The 25,432-nt window shown below is 44.5% G+C and overlaps 1 protein-coding gene across 1 annotated transcript in view; it reads left to right on the top strand.

Moving 5' to 3' along the window:
- The first annotated feature begins 17,940 nt into the window (after positions 1-17,940).
- The window catches only part of VOPP1 (VOPP1 WW domain binding protein), a 59,882-nt gene continuing 52,390 nt past the window's right edge, over positions 17,941-25,432 (top strand). Inside the window, exon 1 of the mRNA XM_068674865.1 lies at positions 17,941-18,142. Within this exon, the coding sequence (XP_068530966.1) occupies positions 18,092-18,142 (51 nt within the window). The 5' untranslated portion in view covers positions 17,941-18,091. The remainder of the gene's footprint in view (positions 18,143-25,432) is intronic.

Here is a 25,432-nt window from a genome sequence, read left to right as displayed (position 1 = left end):
ACTGGAATTATCTCCGAGCATCAGTTAATAAATAGCAGGATAAAAGGTGAAGAGCTGGCTGGGCGTGATGCGCAGTGGCTCTTGCCGTCGGATCTGCAGAGAGCAGCAGCCTGCTCCTGTGCGGGGTGCTGGCAGGGGGAGATGAGAGCCAGGGCAGGAGGGTGCACCTCGCCCCAGTTCTGGCAGCTTGGCCATGCGCCTTGTGCAATTAAACTAAATTGCCTGATTCTGTTACCTTTTCCCCCCTCGGAAAGCAAGAATCCAGATCGCTGTCAGGCTATGGCTGCTAATGAGTCCGAGCCACGCGGCGGCATGTTTAGTTTACCCTCTGCTGTGGTGCAGGAGAGTGGAATTAGAGCTGGTGGGCCACATCGGTGGGGGAAACAAAATCTCACAACCTGCTCTAAGAGAAAGCCATCGACTTCACATTAATGGCTGTAGTGAGCAGTTACACAGTTAGCACTGACCATCTCAGCAGGACGTAGGAACAATGGAAACAAAAGTGTTATTTACTTTGTGTTCATGTTATCAGAGAATCACAGAATGGTTAAGGTTGGGAGGGAGCTCTGGAGGTCATCTGGTCCTTCCCCCTGCTCAGGCAGGGCCACCTAGAGCAGGCTGCCCAGGGCCATGTCCAGGAGGCTTTTGAAGATCCTCAAGGAAGGAGACTCCACAGCTTCACTGGGCAACCTGTGGCCGTGCTCTGTCACACACAGCACAGAAATGCTGCCTGGTGTTTAGGCAGAACCTCTTGGGTTGCAGTCAGTGCCCTCTGCCTCTTGTCCTGCGTCACTGAGCACCACGGAGAAGCGCCTGACTCTGTCCTCTCTGCACCCTCCCTTCAGGTATTTGTAGACATTGCTGAGATCCCCCCTCAGCCTCCTCTTCTCCAGGCTGAACTGTCCCAGCCCTCAACTTGTTGTGCTGCCTATCAGCAAGGTTGCCCAACACTGGGAAGCTGTTTTCAACTGCTTGTAGCAATTCTTAACCACTTGGACTGTAATTTTCCACACCAGGTATCTGGCTCAGCCTAAGGAGTTGTGGAAAAATTCCAAGCATTCTGGTTTGAAGGCTTTTACTGAGGTGTTACCTAAAGAATAGGCATTATTTTGTCCATGGTGAAGTTCTAGCATGTTTCTAATACTTTGAAGTGGGGAGGTGGCATTTGCTGTCCCCATGGTGATCCACCAAGATCTGTCAGTACTACAAACCTATAGAAAAATATCAAAAAATCTTCACTGAGCACCATCCTCCTCCTCCCAACTCTAGCACAACTGAATGTCATGCTCCAAAAACTGAGCAAATAATTGTGCTGTTTGTTTGCTGAGTCTGTGGTTCTGTTTTCAGAACGAAGCTTGCAGATTTCTGTGTTTCCACGTGTGTTTGTGTGGTGAAAGTGGGGACAGCTTGTTTGTCTCAACACTTAAAGTAGAAGGAGGTAATTTTTCAAATGAGAACTGCAGGATTTGGCCCTTAATGTAAAACAAACATCTGTCCTTAATTCACAGCTGCATTTATTTTTGATGGCCTTGGGACATGAAGCTAAAAATGGGAAGTACCTTTCTCTCCTTCAGGAAAAGACTGCAATTAGTCAAAGGTAATTGTTTCTATAGAACATCACGTGTCCAGGTATTCTTCCAGTTGCAGTCTTGTGACTTAAGCAATACAGATAAAATCTCATGTTTTCAGCTGTTTGGATCAAGGAACCTAGAAACAGTGACAGTCTGTTTATTTTAATGGTTGCTGAACCTCTATTAAAAGGTATTATGCACGGTGTTTGATTTTTCTGCCTTTACATCTTCGCATCCCCATGGTTACTGTTTGATTAAACTTTGATCAAAGAAAAGACAAATTATGTTGTTTGTCATTTAACCCTGTGTGGAAAGGGCTCTGTGGGTAAGAAAATAAATCCTAATTCATACAGGGACAAAATCTGAAATTCTTTATCAAGTAAAATTCCTACTTAATGAAAAAAAAATAGGAAGCTTATTAGAATATGCAGTATACCTTCCTTTTCTTTTTCTTTTTTTTCCTACTACATCTTCTTCCTGATATAAACTTGTCACTCCTTGTTTTTCATCTATTGACTACAACTGCCTGCTTGAAAAAGAAAGAACACTTTAAAGTTAAAAAACACCCTATATTCAATGTTAGTGACATTGGGCAATCGATGCTTGATTAGAAAATCAATGCCTCTTCCTTTCCATTCTTTGAAAATGTTTGGCTATTTGCATCTGTTCAGGCGGAACATCAGAGATAGATGGGACAGATTGGTTACGTCCTTATTATCCTGACCGACTTCACTGTATTGCTAGAAAGAAGGGACCCCAAAAAATGACAGAGGATGTGGGTAGCCCTGAGCTCTTCACGTTTCTGTTTAAGACAATAAGAGGAATCTCTTATTGGACCAATTCATAAATGCTTAGCTGGATTTAAGCATCAGCAACATATTCTTTCCTGATGCATGCTCAGGTTCAGGGGACACTTCTTGTGAGGCGTGTTTGAGCAGCCATGCTTCTGCCTGGTATTGCCAAGCTTGTGGTCAGGAAGAACTGGCTGGAGAACTTGCCTTCTGACGGGATTTGTTTGGGTGTTTGACCATGACTTTAGCATCATGCCTTATGGTGCAGCAAGCTGGCTCTCCTCTGCAGTGAGACAAGGGGGTCAGGATCATCCCAGCCTGATCCTTGGTGCATTGGACCAGGGAGTGAGAGAGGCATTGCAGTGTAGTTTAACGGGCCAACAACTGAAGCAGACTGTAAGGCAAAGCGTGGGAGTTCTGACAGGTCTGTTTTTAGGAACCTGTGATATTCATCACTGTGCTTGCACTGGCAAGAGCAGAGGAAACTCCTGTGAAAGCAAGGAGTGTGGGACCCCACCGCAGTGAGTGCTGTAAGCTTGGGACTGTGCCAGGTTGGGTGGAAATGAGGGATTTTCATCTGTTTCGCAGTGCTTGAAGTGGTTGGGGGAAAAAAAATAATGTATTTTGTTTAAACCAGGAAGCTGTCCATCAGAAAAAGGAGAGAGATGCAATTCTAATACTGTGACGAAATTAGTCACAACCAGGAGGATTGCTTTAAGTATAAAACAGTCTTGGGATAGGCATCACAAGCACTTAGGGAAAAGTCCTGCAATGCGGAAAATGGGACAGAGAGACAGAAAGTAGAGCTTTGCTTAGACTGAGGCAGCTAACAAACTCTATAGCAAGCTGGCTAGCAAATGAGCACTTGGAGCTGTGAAATGTGCAGGAGTTTTGGATACTGGTGCATAGATTAATCTGATAATACTAAGAGACCGAGAAATTAACTACCGAGTCATCTTCAATGGGTAAAAGTGACTGGGGGGTTTGCATCCATTTAAAAAGTAGGGAATTGCACTTGAACTGTAGACCTGTGTCATGTGAACAAGAAGGTATGATAGCCAAGTAGTTATCTGGACTTCATTATAACTGAAAAACGTGAGATAAGAACGTGTTTGGGAGCCACGCAGTTTGGGGTAAGTTATGATAGCTCCCTCCCTACTTACAGAAGTCAGGAAACAAATGCCTTATTCACTTTTACATAACAAGCCGAGGTTCATTAATCACCCGCTCTGACAATAGCAAGAGACAAAAACATCTTGAAGCTGTCTCAGATGAATTATAATTGAAATTTGCCATGAATTCAAACAGAAGTGCCTAAGACTGTTGTGAAGAAATGCTGAACAGATAGGAAGGTGTCATGATATCCATGTGGATAGATGACCCTCCTCCTTCCTCCTTTGCTCCTCTGCCCTGCTTGGCTGTGGAGTGTCACTCATAGCAATGGAGTGTCACTACATGTTGAAAGACAATATTAACTGCCTGAGGACTAACTTGTGGGGTGACTCAAAATGCTAATCGGGCAGGGATTGAACCTTCCAGCACTTTTAAACTGCAATATTTCTACCAGGTGGGAAACAGCATCCAGTTGTCCAGATACTGAATTCCTCTCTTCATGCACCAAGATGCAGGGTGGTAGGGAGAAGAAAAACACAGCAGTCTTTGAAAGGGGGAAAACTCTGCCAAGCAGCAGTTTTAGGCTAATTCCTGAATACAAATTGAAGCAAATGAAACTTCATAATGCTCTGGTAAGGACAGAAATGTGTCAAACCAGCTCTGTCATTTTTGCATCCACAGAAATAAGCAGAGTTGTGAACTGAAAACCATTAAGAAATGGCCACAGTAGACTTCTTACAAGTCCTAAACACAAAGCATACAACGAGGTGCCATGGTTTGCGGGGACAGGACAAGAAGTAACGGTCACAAGGTAGAGCACAGGAAGTTCCGCACCAACACGCGAAAGAATTTCTTCACGGTGAGGGTGACGGAGCACTGGAATAGGCTGCCCAGGGAGGTTGTGGAGTCTCCTTTTCTGGAGATATTCAAGGCCCGTCTGGATGTGTGATTATGGTTGATATGGAGGATTTGCCGAAGCTCCACGTAAGGCCATTCTCCCTAAATGTGTAAAGCACATTATTTACATCATGCAATTCAAATCATTGGTTATTCTCACCCCAAATCAAATCCCTTTGAGGTACGCATCAAAATTCCCCATCCTTCTGCATTACCCACCAAGTGCACCCAGGTCCTTGAGCAAAAGCAATCCTACAGATGGGTTTGCCTTTGCCTGAGGCAGGAATAACTGGAACAGGCTCTCCAGGGAAATGGTCACAGCACCAGGCCTGAGTCCAAGAACTGTTTGGACAACACTCTCAGATGTATGGTCTGATTTTTGGGTGGTCCTGGGAGGCAGAAGCTGGACAGGAGCCTTGTGTGTTCCTTCCAACTCAAGATATTCTATGATTCTACTCCACAGTGACTTTCCTAACAAGCAAACATTGAGTAATGACTTTGCACAGGGTGTTTTAATTACTAATTTTTCTTTGGTTTTCAACAGAATTTGATTACTGGAAATGTGGTTTTGGTAAATTTATGGTGAAATTTATGTCCAGAGACATGCACAGAGCTTGTTAAACTTCTTTTCCAGGCCAAAACAAAAGTATAAATCAAGCCTCTTTATGCAGCAGAAACTTGAGGGGCTGGGAAAATATAGGCATTAGGCTAAAAGTAGAATAACCTGAAGCTGCTTGAGGCTGAGGATGGGTGGCTGCAGGTGAATGTGTTGGAGCATGAAGCACGAGGAAGGCATGACCTTAAGGGAGAGCATACTCAGTGTTGCTGCAGTGATAATCAGTTACTACTCGGATTACTCTACAGGCAGCAATCTCTTCTACTTATGCTCAGGAAACAGTCTTTGTGTACAGCCCTGTAATAAGATGAGACTATATTGAGAATTCATCTGCTTGGTTTCATGCAGAAACTTCATCCTTCAGGGAACATCCCTGTAAGGCCCTGAATGGCTAACCACATTCAGGTGAAAAGAGACATCAGTGTTTTTTCATGTATACCTAGATAGTAAAACCATCTCTCTTTGATGACTTTGTTTCCTTGTTAGAGATGAATATTTAACAAGCACAGTGAATACTGTGTGTGGACACTGGGACAAACAGGAATTTTCCCTGAGGCGCACTCATGGGGTTTCTGCATCTTTTCCCTTGAATAATTTGTGTCCCTTGCAAAGACAGGACTACTGCAGGAAATGAATGAATTTTGAAGGTTCACCAGAGCACCGAGCATCTTTCTAATTACTTCACTGCATACAGAATAATTACAGAAAAATAAGGATGAAAGCCCTAGCGAGGCAGAGAGGCCCCTGAGAAATGCCACCAGGCCAAACACCACTGCCATCTCCTCCTTTTTTCTTATTGACTCTCCTTTCATCTCAGTGTTAAGTGCCCACTTCCTTTAAAGAGCGTTTTATCCTAACCCACTCTCCTAATTCTCAAAGCTGCTTGGACTTGTTTATTTTTTGTTGACTGCCTGTAACAGAAGGCTTTAATGCTTCGTTCCTTGTAACTGAGAGCGCTTCACTGAATCTGCTTGCATTGCTGCAAGCAGGTAGGCAATGGTCATCCGGCCCCAAAATGCTAACCTGGCTTCTTCAGCCAGAAGCAAAATAGACTCCACGAGTTAGGGGAGTAAGAAAAGGTGAAGGAGGAAATGTAAATAAGACAGGGTCTGCAGGGGAGAGCTCTTATCTTGTAGCAGTAAACACAAGTGGGAAGAATTCTGCTTCATTTCTCTGCAGATTGAGGAAACTTTTTGATATTCTTCCTCCCTGGCAGAAAATGACAGCGCACAAAGCAATCATGTTATTAATTCAGATGAATAGCAGAACACATCCCTGTGTTATATAATTATTTCATTAAAGTGAAGGATCAGTTTAAAACTTCATTAAAATCTAACCAGTAGAATATAATATGATTCCACTGACATTTGATTTAATTAAAATCTGTAAGTTAGGAATATTAAAATGTGTATGAGCTCTTGAAGGTCTTTGAAAACAGCATCACACGGTACCTTGCTCCTGCATGCACCCTGCTTCTCGGACAGCTGCAGGTAGCACACGGGCATGAGGCCTTCTTGGGGTCCCGAGGAAAGCTCAGCGACACCAGCAGTAAAGGTGGCATGCACGCAGTCATTCAAAACATACTTGAATTAGTCAAGCAGGGCTCCGCATTATCAGAATAAGTATTATTTGTTCAATTCAGTCTCGAGAGTCTAAGAACCAAATTGATTCTATGAACTGTGAGAAACAATGGCTGTGAGCCAAAGCCCACTGAAACCAAGAAAAAGATCCCCTGCTGGCTTCAATAGCTTGCTGGATCTCACCCAAAGCGAGTAAATGACATTTTTCTAAAGTGAGTTTCTTTTTTCTGTGGCAGCTTCACACAATATTTTCTATTGTGGCTACCTTCTTTTGTACACTGCTGTTCTTGTACATGCAATTTCAGACTCATATTGTTCCCAATACTTTATAATTTTGCGTTGTCAGGATAGTTTTCTCTGCGGTTTCATAGGGTGAATTGACCTAGTTAAAATTAAAGGTTGCCAGCATAAATTAGATTAGGTTGGTCTAGTGATCTGAAAAAGCACTTTAACATGCCGCGTTTGTCTTTATTTCTATGAGTAAGAATGGGTGGATGAAAAGACAGCTATTAGAGCTACTTGGTTTACACCGTTAAAATTACAGGTCTGATAGTATCCTATTAGGATGCAACAAGACAAAGTGATTGGTTATTTCGATTAGAAACACAATAATTTCACTGTTTTATTTTCAGCTATAATATTTCACATTACATTTGAAATGCATGTGAATCAAGTTAGTAATAAAGGAGTACCATTTACTGACAGCAAGCATATCTCTGCGTTCTTAAGACCATCTACATTGTAAACCATCAAGTCTGAGGTAAAGAGTATCTTATTGCAAAGTTGTTTTTTTGTTGTTGTTGTTTTGTTTGTTTGTTTGTTTGTTTGCTTTTTTCTTTCAGAAGGTGGATCTCTTTCTCTCCAAATGTCAGCACGGGTTCTCTCATTCATTAAGTGTGAGTACCGCTGACTGGGACGGACTACGCATGTTACCAGCCTCACCTACCAAACAAATATCTCAAGTTTTACTCTTTGTACCCACAGTGTTAATACGTTGAGGATGAGCTGCAATGATGTCTGGCTCAGTGTTTTTATCCTTCCCCTCAAACCTGTTTTTTTTTTTTTTGTGTTTGTTTGTTTGTTTTTTACAGTAAAAAGTTAGACTACCATCTCCTTTATGAAGGATATTTTCTCCTGTCAGTCCTATTGTTCATGTAAATACCACTCACCACCACTAAAAAGGGACAAGAGGATAATGGATATTCATCCTGAATGGAGTCCAGAAGCACTTCACCTTGGGAAATGCATCACTCTTTGCAAGCAGAATCCCAGCAAGCATCAAAGGGAACTCTATTAATAGTAATAAATAGATAATAATTAGTAAATAATTGATGCTGACATTGCCACTTACTGCTGTGTATAGCTCTGGTGTGTGCAGAGCAAACTGAATGGTAAGCTTCACTGGGAAAAGCTGCAGTGCTTTTTGGCTTCTTGATACCTGGCTGTCTGTCACTCCACTGTCTAATGCGTGGATGTCTGATGGAGCTGTAGGATACCAACACGTCTATATGTAGAAGCAATTCTCTGCAACACTGTCTGTATCAGAGCATAACTCTCCCTTCTCAAGCAGATTTTTAACACAGCTGCATTGCAAAGTGGCTCTCCTTTGGATCTATTGTTCAGTGTCCGCCATCCCCAGAAAACATTCTTGTTTTAAATCTGTTTTTGGTTCTTTTGTATGCCTTGCTGTTTGCTGCTAAGAATTCAGTCTGTCTGCTAAAAAAATACACCTGGGAATGCTTCTTGGATCAACTGCACGATAGTTTTATTATTTTGGAGGGGCTATGGCTGCAACTATATGTTCTTAAAGATATTGGGACACTTCAAATCTGCTGTTTTCTTCCTTCCTTGTGCATAGTCAGTTGCTGTTTTGGAACGAGAGGAGGTAGAAAGAGATGGGATGATTGAGGCTGGAGAGACTTGCGGTGATGAACAGGGAAATATTTTTCTTGTTTCTTTTCTCTTGAAGGATCTGATGTTTATACCATTCCTGAGTGGCTTTCAGTTTCTCCTCCTCCATGGGCTCTGCACCTTCTTAGGTTTCTACCTCAAATGCTCCACCACTTTATGCTTCTGGGAGGTCTGAGTGCCATGCAGCCCCTGCTATCAGACAGAAGCACTGATGAGATACCTGCCCATGGTAGCACAGACCATTGGTTAACAGTGGTTGCTACAGAGGGCCATGATAGCTTACCAACTCTTTGGTGGGACTGGTTTATTTCCATCCTGGTGTCCCAGCAGCGTTATCCTCCTCTGCCACATCCTGGCCCCTGTGTCCAAAAACCAGCTTTATGTCTGAAGCTGGGCACACATTGCCTGTTCTGCATCAGCAACTCTAGAAAATCCATGTCTTCTTTCCTATAATTCAAGGATGCCCTGGAGCGTGTTCATAGCTGGTTTCTCAAGGCTGGGCCAGCTGGAGCAGAGAGCATTACAAGAAATGGGCATGGGAATACAAACACAGATTTTAATGATAGGACTTGAAACTGACTGAGGGCAAGGCAAATACACGCTAACATAAGACAAGTTGCACTGATAAAATCTATTCTAGCTGAAAACAGAGCTGCCTGAAAGGTATTTAACAACTGCACACTGCAGTAGTTTTAGGAGGGCTGGCAAGGAGCATCTTGGATAATAATACCTGTAGTGCAGTTTAGGTAGGTGTGAGATGTTGGCCATGCTGAACAGTATTAGCGCTTCTTAAGGCCAAGTGAATAATAAATCACTGACTTCAACAGACTTTACTGTTTACCAAGTCCTCACATTTATATTTACACAATGAACTGTACTGACAGAATGCATCTTGAGTTAGTAGAGCAAACTCCTCTGCTGAAGGAGTTATCTTGATTTTCATGACAAGCAGTATGCACACTTAAAGAAAATCAAGATAGTTTGCTCATGCAGGGCCCTACATGCTTCGGTGCTTGCATATATACTTGCCTGAGTGCTAGTGCCAGGGAGAAATTCTTAGCTCTGGTCTTCAGATTTCCTGAAGAAGGTAGGCCTGACGGTTACAGATATTCCTTTTAAGGGAAAACAAAGCAAACCAAAACAAAGCAAATAAAAACAAACAAACAAACCACTATTTGAGCAAACCTAAAATTTTCTTGTCCACAGCCTCTCAGGATTCACTTAGGTAGCAAAAGTGCCGTGTTACATTGTCCTCGAGTGTTGTTTTCATGCTATAAAACTCTGAGACAAGTGTTTGGAAACCCTGCCCAATGGACAAAACCCACATCCTACATGCTGTATTCTCCATTGACCTTCCTTGACTCATCATCTCTCTTGAAAACTTCCTTACCTATATGACTATACCTCACACAAGCATATGGTAGACCCAACTGTCCAGGGTTTAAACACCAAATCATGACTCTGTTACACTTTGTGCTGTCCATGCCAACCAGCTTTGCAGATATACCTGCCCTGTATTTTTACCAAAGCTGTGTATCCGGACAACCTTGGCTGGTAGGTAGATATTTTATTACTTGTAGAGCGTCACACATGTGAGAAGGAATGGTTAATCATCTATCGCCATTAACCTTCTGCTCCCTGTTGTAGCCCCCACTGGATTTTCAGGAAGCCAGGAGAGATGCTTGACCCCTTCTTTTGGCTTTGCATGCAACACAGGAGTAGTAGTGGGAAAACATAGGAGGACAGGTGGATAGAGATGCTACTGGGGGTACCACTGAGGCAAATATTCCCTGACTAACAGGGTTGTGTGTGTGAACATATGCAGAGACAGCACATCTCAAAGAAGGTTGATTAAAGGTTAAATAATTTTCCTTTTCATAACGGACCCCATGAGACGCTCAACAGGCCAAGTGAAGAGCATCATTGCTGTTCTTTTTGCAGCCCTACATATTTTCCATTATTAAAACTGTTTTGTTTTACAGATCAGATGCCCCATTAGTATTGTGATGATTTCTTGTCATTCTGACAGCAGTTGCATTTTATCCCTTGTGATTTCTAGAATACATCTAGTGCTGATTTCATTTTTTCAGTCCAGCAACATCATAATTTTCTTTCTATCTGATAGTAATATGAGAAAATTGAGATTGCTGGGGGGATATTAGTTAATAAACACATTGTCTGTAGTTCCCAGACAATTTATACAGTTTTCCATCTGTATGTAATGGGATGTTATTTCTCACATTGAAATAACCAGGCTATCAGGGTAAAGGAGTTCTCAGTGTGCTACAGATAGATTCGCACTGGGGATAAAAACAAAAACAAAACAAAACAAAAACAAACAAACAAAAAAACACAGGAAATTACTACTATTTTAAATGGAGAAGGAAACCCCCTATTAGTCAACTTGATCTTTTTCTTTGACTTAAAGCTGAGATCTAAAACCTGATTCTCCACTTGCACGGGTTTTATATTTATCCCATAGACTTCAGTGGAATTAATCCTAATTTACATTGGTATGAGAGGAATCAAACAAGCAGAGCCTCGTTATTCCCAGCTGTAACCAATGACCTGATAGAGCTTTTTATTCTTTGTCTATGAGGATGCTGTAAGAGTTTAAAGGCTGTGGCACGGACAAAAAGACAAGATAAAGCAAAAATTACATGCTCCAGACTTCTTCACTCCAAGGGGCTTGTCCTCCCCAGCCACAGGGGATAGCTTTGCATTTCCACCCTGCCACTGGGTGCTTGGAATTATTTCCCCCAGGCATCTTCTCTAGTGTGTAGAGAGCTCCCTGAGCGTGTCTGGATATCCAACATGCTCCACACAATGATCAGTTCTAGTTTTCAGTCTTTGTCATCATCCCTTTCTTTGTCCCTGTTTTTTTAACACAGAGGGTGAATAATTATGTTTTTAAATCATGAAGTTGCTCTGCAGAAGAACTTAGTGGTGGGCAAAACAGAGAGCAAGTAGGCACTGACAGTGTCCTTTCTCCATTTGCAGTTTACTGTACTGCTTAATAAAGACTCTGGAACAAAACGTGGTTTGTAATATTACATATTTATATTTAAATTACAGCTGGGTTACTAAACAAAAAAGTGATGGCAGGCAGCAGCAGTTGGTTCAATACTTGGCTGTAAGGGGAAAAGGGCTCCACCTCTCCTCCTACCTTGCCTCCGTATCACGGGCTTTCACTGTCCCATGGGATAACAAAAAATGCGTTTATCTGCCCCATGTCACTACCACTCCACAGCTTGCAGGCCACTAGCAGTATGTGGGTAGACCTCTAAGTACCCATGGAAATTAACAGCAGGAACATGGAGCCTAAATGTTTCACTGGCTGAGTTTTGTTCCTGTAACAATGCTCTGAGTGAACTTATCCTTCCTTACTCCTTCCACAGAGCAAACATTTGACCTTTTACCATGGACCATAAACAAAGAGTTTGCATTTATAAATGATCCATCTTTCAAGAAAAATATATTCCCCTTGAGATCCTGAGTTCCCTAACACAGAGCATTAGTATTTTTGCTGAGAGGATAAACTTCATTCTTGATTGAGAAAACTGAAGAAAAAAGCATTTGATTTGATTGATACCACTCTTCTGGTTGCATTTTATAGTATATTTAATCAATAAACCTCATCCTCCTGAATATTAATGCTTATCTTATACTTGGTGCTCCTCAAGATACTGCTTGTTATAGAACTATTTGCTTAATACGATGGACAAATACCCGACTCCACCAAGAGTCTGAAAATCACAGAACGTGAGCGGTAGGACTGCTTTTCTGGAGCCTAGGCATCAAGTTTGTACACCATCAGTCCACTCTTCATTTCTTAGCAAGTCAGTTAAATATGTTATGTTTTATTGGAAATGGTGTCTGAAGTGGCCACAGACTTCTGGTGCAGGGGTATTCAGTAAACAGGACTGCTATGGACTCTCATTTGACAGTCTCAGAACACAGAATCACAGAATCATCTAGGTTGGAAGAGGCCTCCAAGATCACCCAGTCCAACCTCTGACCTAACACTAACAAGTCCTCCACTAAACCATATTGCTAAATTCAACATCTAAACGTCTTTTAAAGACCTCCAGGGATGGTGACTCCACCACTTCCCTGGGCAGCCTGTTCCAATGCCTAACAGCCCTTTCAGTAAATAAGTTCTTCCTAATACCCAACCCAAAACACCCCTGGTGCAACTTTAGCCTATTCCCCCTCGTCCTGTCACCAGGCACGTGGGAGAATAGACCAACCCCCACCTCACTACAGCCTCCTTTAAGGTACCTGTAGAGAGCAATAAGCTCGCCCCGAGCCTCCTCTTCTCCAGGCTGAACAAGCCCAGCTCCCTCAGCCGCTCCTCGCAGGACTTGTTCTCCAGGCCCCTCACCAGCTTCATCGCCCTTCTCTGGACCCGCTCAAGCACCTCGATGTCCTTCTTGTAGCGAGGGGCCCAAAACTGAACACAGTACTCGAGGTGCGGCCTCACCAGAGCCGAGTACAGGGGGACGATCACCTCCCTAGCCCTGCTGGTCACACTGTTTCTGATACAAGCCAGGATGCCGTTGGCCTTCTTGGCCACCTGAGCACACTGCTGGCTCATATTCAGCTGACTATCAACCATCACTCCCAGGTCCTTCTCTGCCTGGCAGCTCTCCAACCACTCATCTCCCAGCCTGTAGCTCTGCTTGGGGTTATTGTGCCCCAGGTGCAGGACCCGGCACTTGGCCTTGTTGAACTTCATGCAGTTGACCTCAGCCCATCGGTGCAGCCTATCCAGATCCTCCTGCAGAGCCTTCCTACCCTCGAGCAGATCGACACACGCACCTAACTTGGTGTCATCTGCAAACTTACTGAAGGTGCACTTGATCCCCTCATCCAGATCATCGAAGAAGATATTAAAGAGGACTGGCTCCAGTACTGAACCCTGGTGAATGCCACTAGTGACCGGCCTCCAACTGGACTTGACTCCATTTACCATGACTCTTTGGGCCTGGCTATCCAGCCAGTTTCTAACCTAACGAAGCGTGCGCCAGTCCAAGCCAAGAGCAGCCAGTTTCATGAGGAGAATGCTGTGGGAGACGGTGTCAAAAGCCTTACTGAAATCAAGGTAGACCACATCCACAGCCTTTCCCTCATCCACCCAGCGTGTCACATTGTCACAGGAGATCAGGTTCGTCAAGCAGGATCTGCTTGATGAATGCAGTCCAGTAGGAAGTCATTTTCTTTCAGTTTATCATTTTTATTTAATTTCACTAGTTATGGAAAATTGTAGGAATTCTGACCTTTCATGTGTTTTGCAGATGTGAATGACATTGCTGACTTTGAATTAAAAAATATACATATTATCTGTGTGTATTGGAACAATAAGATACAAATCAGGTATCTTTTTGTCTGGTGCTGATCAGCTCAGTAATATCTCTCCATATTAAAACTAAGTTGTAGGACGTATAAATATTTGCATTTCCATTTCAAGAAAGGCAAGAATGTCTCCAAAACTCCATGGACTCTTCCTAAAGATGTAAGTATTGAAGATGCAGGCACTGAGGATAACATGTTACCGAATTTGGAGCAGGTTGTTAAAACTTAAACAAGTCCCTGAGTCAGATTTCCTTTTGAGTTTCATTTAAAGTCAATCATGATGGGCACTCACTGGTGAAAGTAATTTAAAAAAAAAAAAGTCTTTATTCTGGGAAGTTGGATTATAATTTAACTAATATTTTGCCAAGAGACTACACCTTTGTGTGAGCTTCTCCCTCTGCTAGACAGTTAGAAAGGCACTTCTTTTTTTCTTTTTTTTTCAGAAAATGTCTCACGTCTTATAAGATGCATAGGATATTAAAAAAAATACATAGGTAAACAAAGTGCTTTGAACAAGATATAGAAGCTGCAGAAATATGACATGTTTGTCTTGGCGAGTTATTGCTGTATTCATGAATACAATATTTTTTTTCTATCTGTTTTCAAATGAATAACACTAATGCAGTTTCTCAAAAGGAATAAGCGACAATTTAGGAAGGCTGAGACATTTACTGAATATTTTATGTAATTTAAAAGGGCTTTCTTTTACTGAAAAGATAAAGGCTATTTCCATTTAGATAATTATAAAAGAGAATCTCAAAATATATATGAGGTTTTTCTACACTTAAGTCACAGAGTTTGGAAAACAGACAATAATTTGACTAATTTTAATAGCACATGTGGAGCAGATAATATCAATAATGGTAATGGTAATAATTTCAAAATCATAGATGTAAATAATTATTTACAGTTCATGGAAAGAATGAGAATACTGAATTTCTTTATAATAAAATTGTTACCTGCTTCACACACAGCCCTCGTGGAATCAAATATTTCTCAATAGTATTAGGAACAACTGTCCCAACATGAATGAGAAAATGCTCAATAAAGAACAGTTTATAAGCACCATGTGCTTTAATAATATTCAGTAGTGTTGTTTCAGAAGAAATAAGGTCTAGAAAATACACTCATGCATATGTATTGCAAGTCCACCCTAGTAATTTCTGTACCTGCTATTTTATTTGAAAAAAAAAATGGGAGAGGAGTGGCAATCTTAAATATATCATATTCTTTCAAGTTTCAGGAAATACAGACGGCTGAGTAAAAAAAATATGTTAATATCGGTACCTCCACTGAAAGAAGGATAGCAATATTATTAAGGAACACCTAGGAATCCATTCCTAGGAAGAAAAGGATGTTGTGAATATTCCAGCTGCAGCACAAGCCTCGATCAGATAAAATAAAGCCTCATTAAAGCATCTGCTCATGGAACTAGATTTTATTTTTATTTTTAAATATTTGTTTCTATGCATAGTTCCTGGGCGCTCAGGAATATTAAGCTGTTTGAACACTGTACCTGAAAAAAGACTGGAAGCAGAATGGGAAATAAGGGGCTGTTTTTCACCCAGGGACCTTGCCTCCAACAAAAGACTTATCTCATTTTCCTGTTCTGTCAAACTGGCACAGCGCACACACCCTGCCTGCCTTGCTGACGAGCTGTAGCGTGGTGGATAGAAAGTGTTCATTAGAGCCCAGACAAGCTCTAAGGGGCTCTGCTGCAACTTGCACTTTTGCTGAGAAAATGCCACATGCTGGGCTAAGTTCATTTGTACTCTAACTCCATTAAAGCTAATGGGCTTTCCCCAGGGATGAAGATGGTTCCTTGAATCTAGGCGGAAATGAAAGAAGACATCACTTAAGGGAGCCAAGATATGACCGAAATGAAATCTGAAACCATTTATGCCTGGGTCAGGAGCTGCTCTTCTTTTTTTTTGGTTTATCTCTTGGCCTGGAAAGAATTTTATAGCTTATGATATTCATACCCTTATCTAGGATGGATAATATATGCACAGGGAAGCATATGCTTCCAGACTATGAGGCTTCTTCTTCCTCCAGCCTGCTGCCTCTATCTTACTCTTGCTAATCTTCTCATTGGAAAAAAAAAAAAAAAAAGAAGAAAGAAAAAAAAAAAAACAACTACAGTGTTAATCTTTTTATTTTCTTTCTTGCCCCAGCTGAAACCTTGTTTTTTCTAGAAAAAAAAAAAAAAAAAAAAGAATCTCAAGGTTTCTTGGTTATATGTGTTCATAATTAACTGACATGTACCTGATAGCTGGCTCTTCCCTAGGCATACTTGGTACAGGGCCATCAGCTGAAAGTGCAGGCAGAGCTGGCCTCTTAAGGCCATGGTGTCTTAGGGGGCAAAATTCCAGATTCCTCTCCTACCTTTTCTTCATGCCTTTGTGTTTCCAGGGTCTTGCTAGAATTTTTGCCAGCAGCAGCAGCATAGGCTCTGTGCACAGCCCCATGTTCAGATTCATTTGGTGCCCCTAACTGGGGCAGACTGGTTTCCACATGAAGAGTTGTCCCAAATTGGTGGGTCTCTAGAAGACTTGCCTTACGGGTCATGCAACACAGAATTTAGGGCTGGGAAGGGAGTTTAGCATTAAAGTCTATGCCAGGATAGGGCTCTGAAAACAAGCAATGAACTGTTAGATCTCAGACAGCTGTGTATGTCCTTTTCAAACTTCATACACTGAAACCTTTCTGAAGTGATTCCGGACTTTGTATTTTTATGTTGAGGCAACACGAGCTGACTTACCCTAGATGATACCTAAAACACATTTTTTCTTTTTCTATACCCCAGGTTAAATAAAGTGGGACTTTTAAACTCAGACTTTTATAGTGATTTGTGTGTATAGCTCAGAAGTTACCTCATCCAGCCTTTATTGTTGGACAAAGTGACGGCTGTCACATCTCCTTAGGCGTCTTCTAGCAAATTCAGTTAGAGATGTGTGTGTTCATCTGAAAAATACCTTGCAGCTTTGGACTGGTTGGCATCAAATAGAGACAAATAAACATCTCAACGGAGATGTGAAAATCAGTGGTCATTCAGGTAAAACTTGTACAGGCTACCTCTGAGTACATAATGTCATACAGTGTGTGGGAATCCCTTACTGTATATCAGATACCTGTCATACAGACCGTATGACCTGGGCCATGAGAGGACGTATGATTAACAGTGCCAGCTGGAAGCCTCGGTGAAGAAGCCTTCCCCCAGAGTTCACTGTATGGAAATAATAACCACCTGATGACATTTCACTGAGCAACTCGGCATCGGGAGGCAGCAAGTTTCCTCCTTGAAGGCTGTGACAATGGGGAAGCGCAGAAGGAGATGTGCGTTGCAAGGATGTGCTAATCATTTTTAATGCGCTAGCCCACAACAGGATCGTGGGAGTGTACACCTCCTTCAGAAATGCTGCTGAGAAAGGTCTGCTATTCAGATGGCAGCAGGAGAAGGTGAAGAGTTCCTCCTTCATACCCAGTTTGATATTCTCCCCAGGGATTGAGCTAGCTCTCATGTAATGAAGAACACCTCGGTAAACTCCAGTCCCACCTAAATCTGAAGGACAGCTGTCTCTCCCTGAAGCAGCACCAGGTCTAGCTGTGTAAGGGTGCAGAAGGGCTAGGAAAAGGAGGCTCCGAGCACCATGACAAGGTGGCGGTGAAGGAAACATCCAGGACATAATCACCCCGGCCATCTGTCACAGGGTCTGCTGGGGGTGTCAGGGTGCGCCTCAGCTCAAGGCAAGTCCTGAGACCTTTCAGACAAGGTGGCCGGGGGCTGTTGATAATTAATACAGCGTGTGAATGACCACGACGGGTGCACAGCCCCAAGGCACACCCGCAGGGGCGAAGCCCACCCTCGCAGCTCCGGCTCCCCACCCGCAGGGCAGCGCTGCCCCTTCCTCCTCCCCTTCCTCAGGGACTCTGCCTCAGGGGCTCGGGCTGCTCGCCGGGGGCTGCCCCGCGGGGCGGGGGGCGCCGCCATTTCGCGCTCCGGTCGCCGCCACCCTTCACCGGGGAGGCAGGGGCGAGGGCGGCCACCGCCTCCTCCCGGCCGGGCAGCGGAGCGGAGCGGGGCGGTCCCGGGGCGGGCACCGCCTCTCCCCGCCTCTCTCAGCCCTCAGCCGCCGTGGTGGTGGCGGTGGTGGCGGTGCGGGGCTCCTTTGTGCCGCCCGCCCCTTCCCCGGGCGCCGGGCATGGCGCTGCCCGGGCGTTTGTGAGGCGGCGGGGGCGCGGCGGGGACGGGGCGCCATGAGGCGCCTGCAGCCGGGGGTCGCGCTGCTGCTGTCGCTGCTGTGGGAGGTGAGGCCGGGCAGGGGGCGGCCGCGATGGGCTCCGCGACCCCCGTGGTCCGGGGGGGGAGGCGAGGAGCTTCGCCGGGTGTCGCCGCCGGCAGCGACCTGCCTCCTTCCCGCTGTCGTCTGTGTTTTTTTGGGGTCACCGCGGGGTGGTTCGCCGAGAGCTGGGCTCGGGCAGGGAGCTGCAGGCAGGGGGACGGGGCGGGTGGGTGCTGGCAGTGGTGATCGGGGGCTGGCCCTGCGAGCTGGTGTGTTTCAGGAGGGGTGAGAGTGGAAGGTGGCTTTTTCTTTCTTTCCCTTTTTTATTTCATTTTTTATTTTTTGGAGTGTCATTTTGTGGGCAGAATGTAGGTGGGAAGGCAGGCACGCAGCGGCGTCGCCTCGGCGTGAGGAGCAGCGTGCGAAACTTCTGGGAGAGCCTTGGCAGCGCGGCTTCGGCGCTTACGGCGGGGAAAACAGCAGCTCACGTTGATCCGAGAGGGGATTTGTGCCACCTAGTTATGTCACAGGGCTGGAAAACTCTTCCCTTTTTTAGCAGGGAGATCCACGGCTGCCCGCTGGCCGGGCGGGGAGCTGGCTCTCCTCCTGCCTTCGAAGCTCAGGCACGCTGCCGAGGGCACCGCTGCCCACCCTCGGTCCCCACGGTGGGTTTGCCATCCTGCTCCTGCTGCTGGTCCCTGGCTCCTCCACTTGTTGAGATGGCTGTGGTGATGCCCGTGGGCTCATCCGAGACATGCTCGCAGCTTTATAAAGCCCTCAGTGCTCGCAGGCTGGCCGGCTGCAGGTCTGGGAGGTGTGACGAGCCGTGTTGCCTCTATGGGGTTTAGGCACAAAATGAATTAATACTTAAAAAAAAAATCTGAACAAACCCATACATAGAAGCTGGAGTGCTGGCTTGTATAATTACTGTTTTCGGTAATGAATATAATTCTTGAATACGGTGTTTACTATATGTTTATGCCACCTACACAGATGAACGATTCCTGGTATGTTGCCCACTATGTCATCCATTATCATCGCATTAAAACGCTCTGATCAGAATTGCCATTTAATGTAAACACACGCAACTCTTTTGAAGTTAATTGGGCTGCATCTCATTACCCCGGCTGTAAACCTGGCCCAGGGCCTGGCCTGCGATCGCTCCTTGACTCTGCCAGAGCTCTTCAGAAAGTACAAATGGCAAAATGTCGATTAATGAAATGGGCGATGGAGTCCCCCAGGGGGGATTATTCATCTCTGCGTGGCCAGGATCAGCGTGATCAGGTGTCTCCGCTCGGTGATGTGTGTTCTGTTGAAAAAGATCCTGCCTGCCTGAAAAAGTAATTTGCATAAATCTTCTTTGGATGTAGCTCATGGTGCTGTTATTTAAGCTTTTATACTGATTTTAATGGTGGATTGTTGGTGTTGTGTTTTGTTTTTTCCCTTTTGATCTAGAATGTTTGTTTTGCCATCTGGCTCTGTGGATTATTTTTTTTTTGGAAGTACTTAAGATACCTTTTTAAATGAGATGTAAATAAGAAGTAATACAAATTGTTTTAAGTTGTGCTCTACGGGGGGGGGGAAAAAGCCCAGAAACAGAACACTGAGAGTTTAAATAACTAATCAGAGACATCTGGCTCTTTAGAAGGATTCTGGTATTTGAAACTTTTGCTGTGCTCTGTGCTAACTTCTGTACGGGCGATTATCTGAGATTGCACTGTTACTTTTTTTTTTTTTTAAATCTGTTTGCACCTTCCACATGATCTTAATTAATATTTTAGTGTGAGTATATTTTCTGTTCGGCATTTTACAAATGGCTTTCACTATTATCTGAATAATGGGGGGAAAAAGCCACTGAGCCCTTCAGAGCCGCTTGCAGTAGTTTGCTGATGTTAAAAGTTCGCCTTGCTTAAAATACGCAAAATACTCATAAGATGTGCATGTATTTTCTGTCCAAATGGGTGCTAAAGGCTGCTGTTTTTGCTGTTGAGAGGATTGAGCTCCTTCAGCAGAAGGTGTGCATCCAATTCAGGGCGTGTGGAGCGCTTCTTTGTGACTCGCAGGTTGGACTCCAGCCACGGCGCCGCGCTCCCCTGGGAGGTCACGTTTTGTTTGCTGCTCCTAATTTAAGGGAGAAGACGAGAAAGGGGGGTTGAGGGGAAGGTGCTGGCACACGCTGGTGGCTGATCGCACCAAGGCAACTGAAGGCATCGTTATCAGAGCAGGATTTACGTGTAAGGAACTGCTGGCGCTTGATGCTAGGACACTCGTCCTTCCTCTAGACGAGCTTGAAATACAGTAATTGCAGAAACACCCGGACTGCTGTGTCGGCAGGAAAGAGGAATTAATCCAGAGTTTTCTTGTTTTACAACTGTTTTCTGCTATAACTACAAAGCCTTTTACAATGCTATTCCTATTTCTCCCACACCCTCTACAATGGGAGAAACATCCCCAACTCCAGGACCCAGATAACTATGCTCTGAGAAGACGATGCTGTGAGGAGGGAAACCAAAGATGCCATAAGTTCTGCTCACAACTTTGTCATCGTTGTCTGGTTGAATGTGTAAGCTAAAACGAGGAACTCTTGAGATGGATGACTAGATAGGTAATTTCGGTTCTTGCAGGAAGAAATGAATGCTGTTAAATATTCATCCATCTTTCTTCTTCAAATTAATTCAGCTACCTGGAGGTAGCGGTGCGTTATTAACCACAGTTGCCTGAAACTCCGTGTTTCACCAAGAGGCTGGATTTCTGGCAGACCCATAGTGCGTTCAGCATCTGGTAGGACTCTTGCTCAGCCAGCAGTCCTGCTAACTAGTGCAGCATGTAGTTCTTCCTCAGTCAGGACTGTATTTTGTCTCAACTTTGTGTGGGTAGATGGCTCTCAATTTAATGGAGTGACTTGAGGAGTGCTTTTATGACGTCTGTTTGGTAGGCTGGGGGGTATATCAAGATTTTCTGATTTTATTTCTTCAGACATCCCAAGGCTTGCTCGCATTTGGCTTTAATGAGTGGCTTTGTCTTTGGGATGAGAAAAAAATAAAACTAAACCAGCCTCTTCCCTCCCTGTATGATTAAACGAGCTTGCTTTCAGCCTGAATGTGGGCACCACGCTATTTCCTGGTGGGTTGCTTCTCAGAACGAGTGCTTTTTGTTCCCCTCCTGCAGCTGCAGGTGTGCCAGGCTGAGCTGGGAGGCTGACACTGAGCTCGTGGATGGGAAGCTGAACTGAGCCTTTGAAGCCCAGCGGACGATGCTGCTGGTGGTAGTCCAGGAGGAGTTGTTGAGTGACTTGTGCTGAGGGCAGCTTGGTTTGTAGCTTGCTGGGTAGCCTTGCTCTTGAGAACTGTCAAATAATTTTAGCCGCCTAAGCTTCTGGTTGGCCTCTGTGGTGTGTCCAAAGCAACCCTGGAACTAGTTTCTGCACGCTCAGCTTCTCATTACTAGAAATTATAACGTGTATGCTGATAGAAATATTGATAATTGGATGGTTGGAAAAAAATGGCGAGCGTAATTATTATCTTGTTAATTTGTCAGATGGGAGATACTACAAATGAGTCAAGCGCCTTTTTTCCTTAAAGAGCAGAAGAACAGACATGTAATGTGAACAGCAAAATGTTTTAACTTTAAATAACATTCAAGCGCTTGTGACAGTCTGTCGTGTAAGATTTATCCAAGTAAAAAGCAAAGTTGGCCAGCTTCTTCCCAGTTGGGTAACTGCTGTGTGAAGCTTTTTATTATTTTTGTAAGTGGATTTCAACAGGAGAGGTTCTACTGTGTAAGATAAGCCTAAAGTCTTTGGCTCTTCTGAAGCTTTTTGCCCACCAAGTTTGGATGATGGTAGGCACAGCCAGAGCTCTGGAAGTTGTGGGCATCTTCCCAATAATCCTAGCAGGTTCTGATATATACATATAGGTGTTATTTTTTTTTTAACATTAACTGTCAGGGCTTCCTTTATGTATGTGCTCCAGGAATGTGTGCACCCCTGCACACCGAGGTTCTCTCTCTGGTGTCCCTCTCCGTGAAAGCCCACTGACGCCATCCTGCTGATGGAGTGCAGAAGGTTTTAACTTCTATGGGCTTTGCATAAGCAGAAGTGGTGAGAAGCACGATCCTTTCCTCAACCTGTGATGGGAAGAGGCTGCACTAGAGTTTCTGGGAGGGAGTTGTTAGCGTGGATGTGCCCACGTACTCTCTGCTGCTTGCTTGTTTTATTACACAGGGGCTTAGCAGCTTAGGCAATCTTTTAGTTTTCCGACTGTCTTGCTGCTGGATGGGAAGTAGCTATTGCTTTGCTGAGTGAAGGCAGGAAAGAATTTAGGATTAATCGTTTCGTGATCCAACTGGTGCTGGCAAGTCTCCCCTGCCTCCTGACAGCAGCGAGATGGGCTGTGGCTTCCAGGCAGGAGGACTGAGCTCTTGGCCCTTTCTCACTTTGCTCCTGCTGCTGAGGAGAAGGATTCGTGTTAGCTGCGGGAAGGGAAGTGAAGAGCAAGGTGTCCCACTGCTATCTGCAAGGGAAGGCGTGAATAGTTGTGCAGGGGGTTTTTTGGTGTTTTCCTCTCCCCATCAGAAGAAGCATCTATAAAACCTATTTACTTTTTTTTTTTTTTTTTTAAAAAAGCAGTCAGAAATGCTTAGCACCTTCTGTCGTGCTTTCTCTATAAAAAGAAAGTCCTCTGACGCTCTTGACCGTGGTACTTCCCGCCCAGCTAACGCAGGTGTCTGGACGGATGTGTTAAACTTGACCCAAGTATGCCTTCAGGCTTCAGTTGCTCTTTTAAAACAGTCTTAGCTAAAATCAGTGGAGGGGAGAAAAAAAAAAAAAAAAAGCTTCAAGGAAAAACTCTTGGTTTAATGCAAATTTATTTTGGTTTACTGCAATAGGACTGGGTTAGGAAGAACTGGAGTAAGTGTGCCCAAATGCAAGTTTGCCCTTCTCATCTGTGTAGGCTGAATGTACAGACAGGAGCAGAGTGATGCTTGAGCTGATGGTACTGAATTAAAAAAATAAATAAATCTGATTTCTGGGTCAGCCAAGGTAGCTGCCTGTGTACTCCTAATCTGTTGTGATATCAAGTAAAATCCATCTAAGTCAGACACACTTCAGAAAGCAGTGGCCAGCCTCGTTTTTGAAGGTGCCCCATGGGTTTGTGTCCTCAGCAGCGTACCTGTATCCACAGCGTGTGCCTTTTGCTGACGGCTTTGTTGAAATCCCATTAGTATTTGTTATGGCAAATAAAAACTCTGTTCTGACTAGCAAGTGGTAAGAATAAAAAACCTATCTAAAAGGATCATTTTTTTCTTTCCTTGAGTAGTGTCTTTTGGGCAACAAATCTCTGTCTGGAGACTGGGGTCACAACCTGGAGATGTAGGTGTGAAAGAGCACATGCAAGACAAGAGAAAGATAAGGTCTTAAACAGTGGATATTGTCGCTTCCCTGCCATTTGTGAAGGACTACAAAAGGCGTAGAAGTGTGTATTTTAATGAGAATGATGTGCCTTGACAGGCTTCTTGCATATTAAGTGGAAAAGTTTGCACTGGGAAGTTAAAAATGTCTTTCTTCTCAAGTGTGCCTTCAGCTTTGTGCTAAATAGGCGCTAACTAAACCCGCCTTTTAAATAACTCCGAAAAAATCTCTTCCTCTTTCTCTCTGACTCAGCTTTCAGTCTGGCAGAGCTGTCGGGGAGGAATTAGCAAGAAGTGGTTTCTGATCTGTACCTGATGCAGGCTGCGTGTGGCGAGGGCGCTTCCCAACCCCGCCGCCAGCTGCCTGCTCCTGCAGGGCTGCTTATCAGGCGGGGGAATCGGATCAGGAGCTGCAGTCACCAAAAAGAGGATGAGGAAAAATGGAGGTAGTTTTCCTTTGGGCCGGCAGAGCTTTGTGCGGTGGTAGCCATCGCTTGCCAAGTGTTCATTGGAGCTGAAGTGCTCGACCTGGAGCTGACGACCTCCCTGCCCTTTCTGTTCAGCTAAGGGGTTGTGGCTCTAGAGCGTGGCCACGGAAGGTCCCTTGGTCCCTTCTGCTGCAGCAGAAGCTGTGGTTCGGGAGCCCAGCTGGTGAGCGATGGCCAACCTGCTGTTCCTATGGGTCTCTCTCATTTGGAGGATCAATTAAAAGCAGGTCTGAAGGAGAAAACCTCGGCTGCGTCCGTTTTACTGATGATGGAGTGATCTGGCCTTAGGATCAAAGTTTAATGACCGTGGAGAAGAGCTGTCCTCTGAGCGTGGTGAAGCATGGCACCAGGCATGTACCCTGCCCAGGGCCAGGCTGGCTCCAGCCCTGGTTGCTCTCTTGCCCTCTGTAAGCAGTTTTGTTGTTTGTTTTTCCTGCTCATGTAGGAAAGCAGCTCTGTTTACGAATTTTTGCACACCGCCACTTGTCTGATTTGACAGCCTGTGTGTCCTTGGGAACAATCCCATTTGTTACCTTTCCTGATTGAATCTTTTCCTACTCCCGTGCTGTGGGTAAGAACGAGACAAAAACAAACAAACAACCCCCAGAGGTCTCCTGCCTCTGATGTTGATGGTGTCGCGCAACTTAATAGCTGGCAAGAGTTTTGAGGGTGAATCCGTCCTTCTCAGGTCTCGTGCTGGTGGCATTAGAGGTTAGGACCATACACATCCATACGTGCAGCCCATGCCTGCGCGAGTCTGGCCTTGAGGTACGTCAGGTTAAGGCGAGCACATTTAGCATCATTCGATGCCTCTCTAGTTAGGCGTATTCCTGAAGGAGATGCAAACAGACAGAGAAGGAAGAACTAGATGGTCTTTAAGGTCCCTTCCAACCCAAGCCATTGTGTGAACCCTGAAAAGAAAATACTGAGAGGAACATAAGTGTGTGGAAGGGTGGCAGGGGTCTCAGGGTGCTGGCTTTGTCTGAGTGTGTGTATTGGGTGGGAAGACAATGAGACAAAGGCGTGTTTAAGTTGCTTCTAACTTGTGTATTATTTTTTTTCCTGGCATTATTGTTTTAGGCAGGCCAACAAAATTTTCTTGTGTATCCTGACCTGAGCCTGTATTTCTCCCTTCCTTGATAGGAGAGACTTCTCACCTGAACAGAGGAGTGTAGCAGTTCGTGCCACGCTGCGTGGCATGCAGTCCGCTCAGTGTGAGCACAGCAGCTTGCAGTTACGGTGCTTGTACTGCACGGCGACTCCTCGCGGGGAATGACAGTGCAATAGAGCACGCGGTATAATGGTCTCCACCAGAGGAATTGTCCAGGTGGAACTGTTTTTTATTTAATTTGCGATATTTCAGTAAATGAGGAAAGTCAGCGCAGGCGCTCCTCGCGGGTGGCTCTAAGCACGCTGCT

The sequence above is a fragment of the Anas acuta genome, chromosome 2 (assembly GCF_963932015.1).
Source record: "Anas acuta chromosome 2, bAnaAcu1.1, whole genome shotgun sequence".
NCBI classification, from domain to species: domain Eukaryota; kingdom Metazoa; phylum Chordata; class Aves; order Anseriformes; family Anatidae; genus Anas; species Anas acuta.
This window is presented reverse-complemented; position numbering and strand designations above follow the sequence as displayed.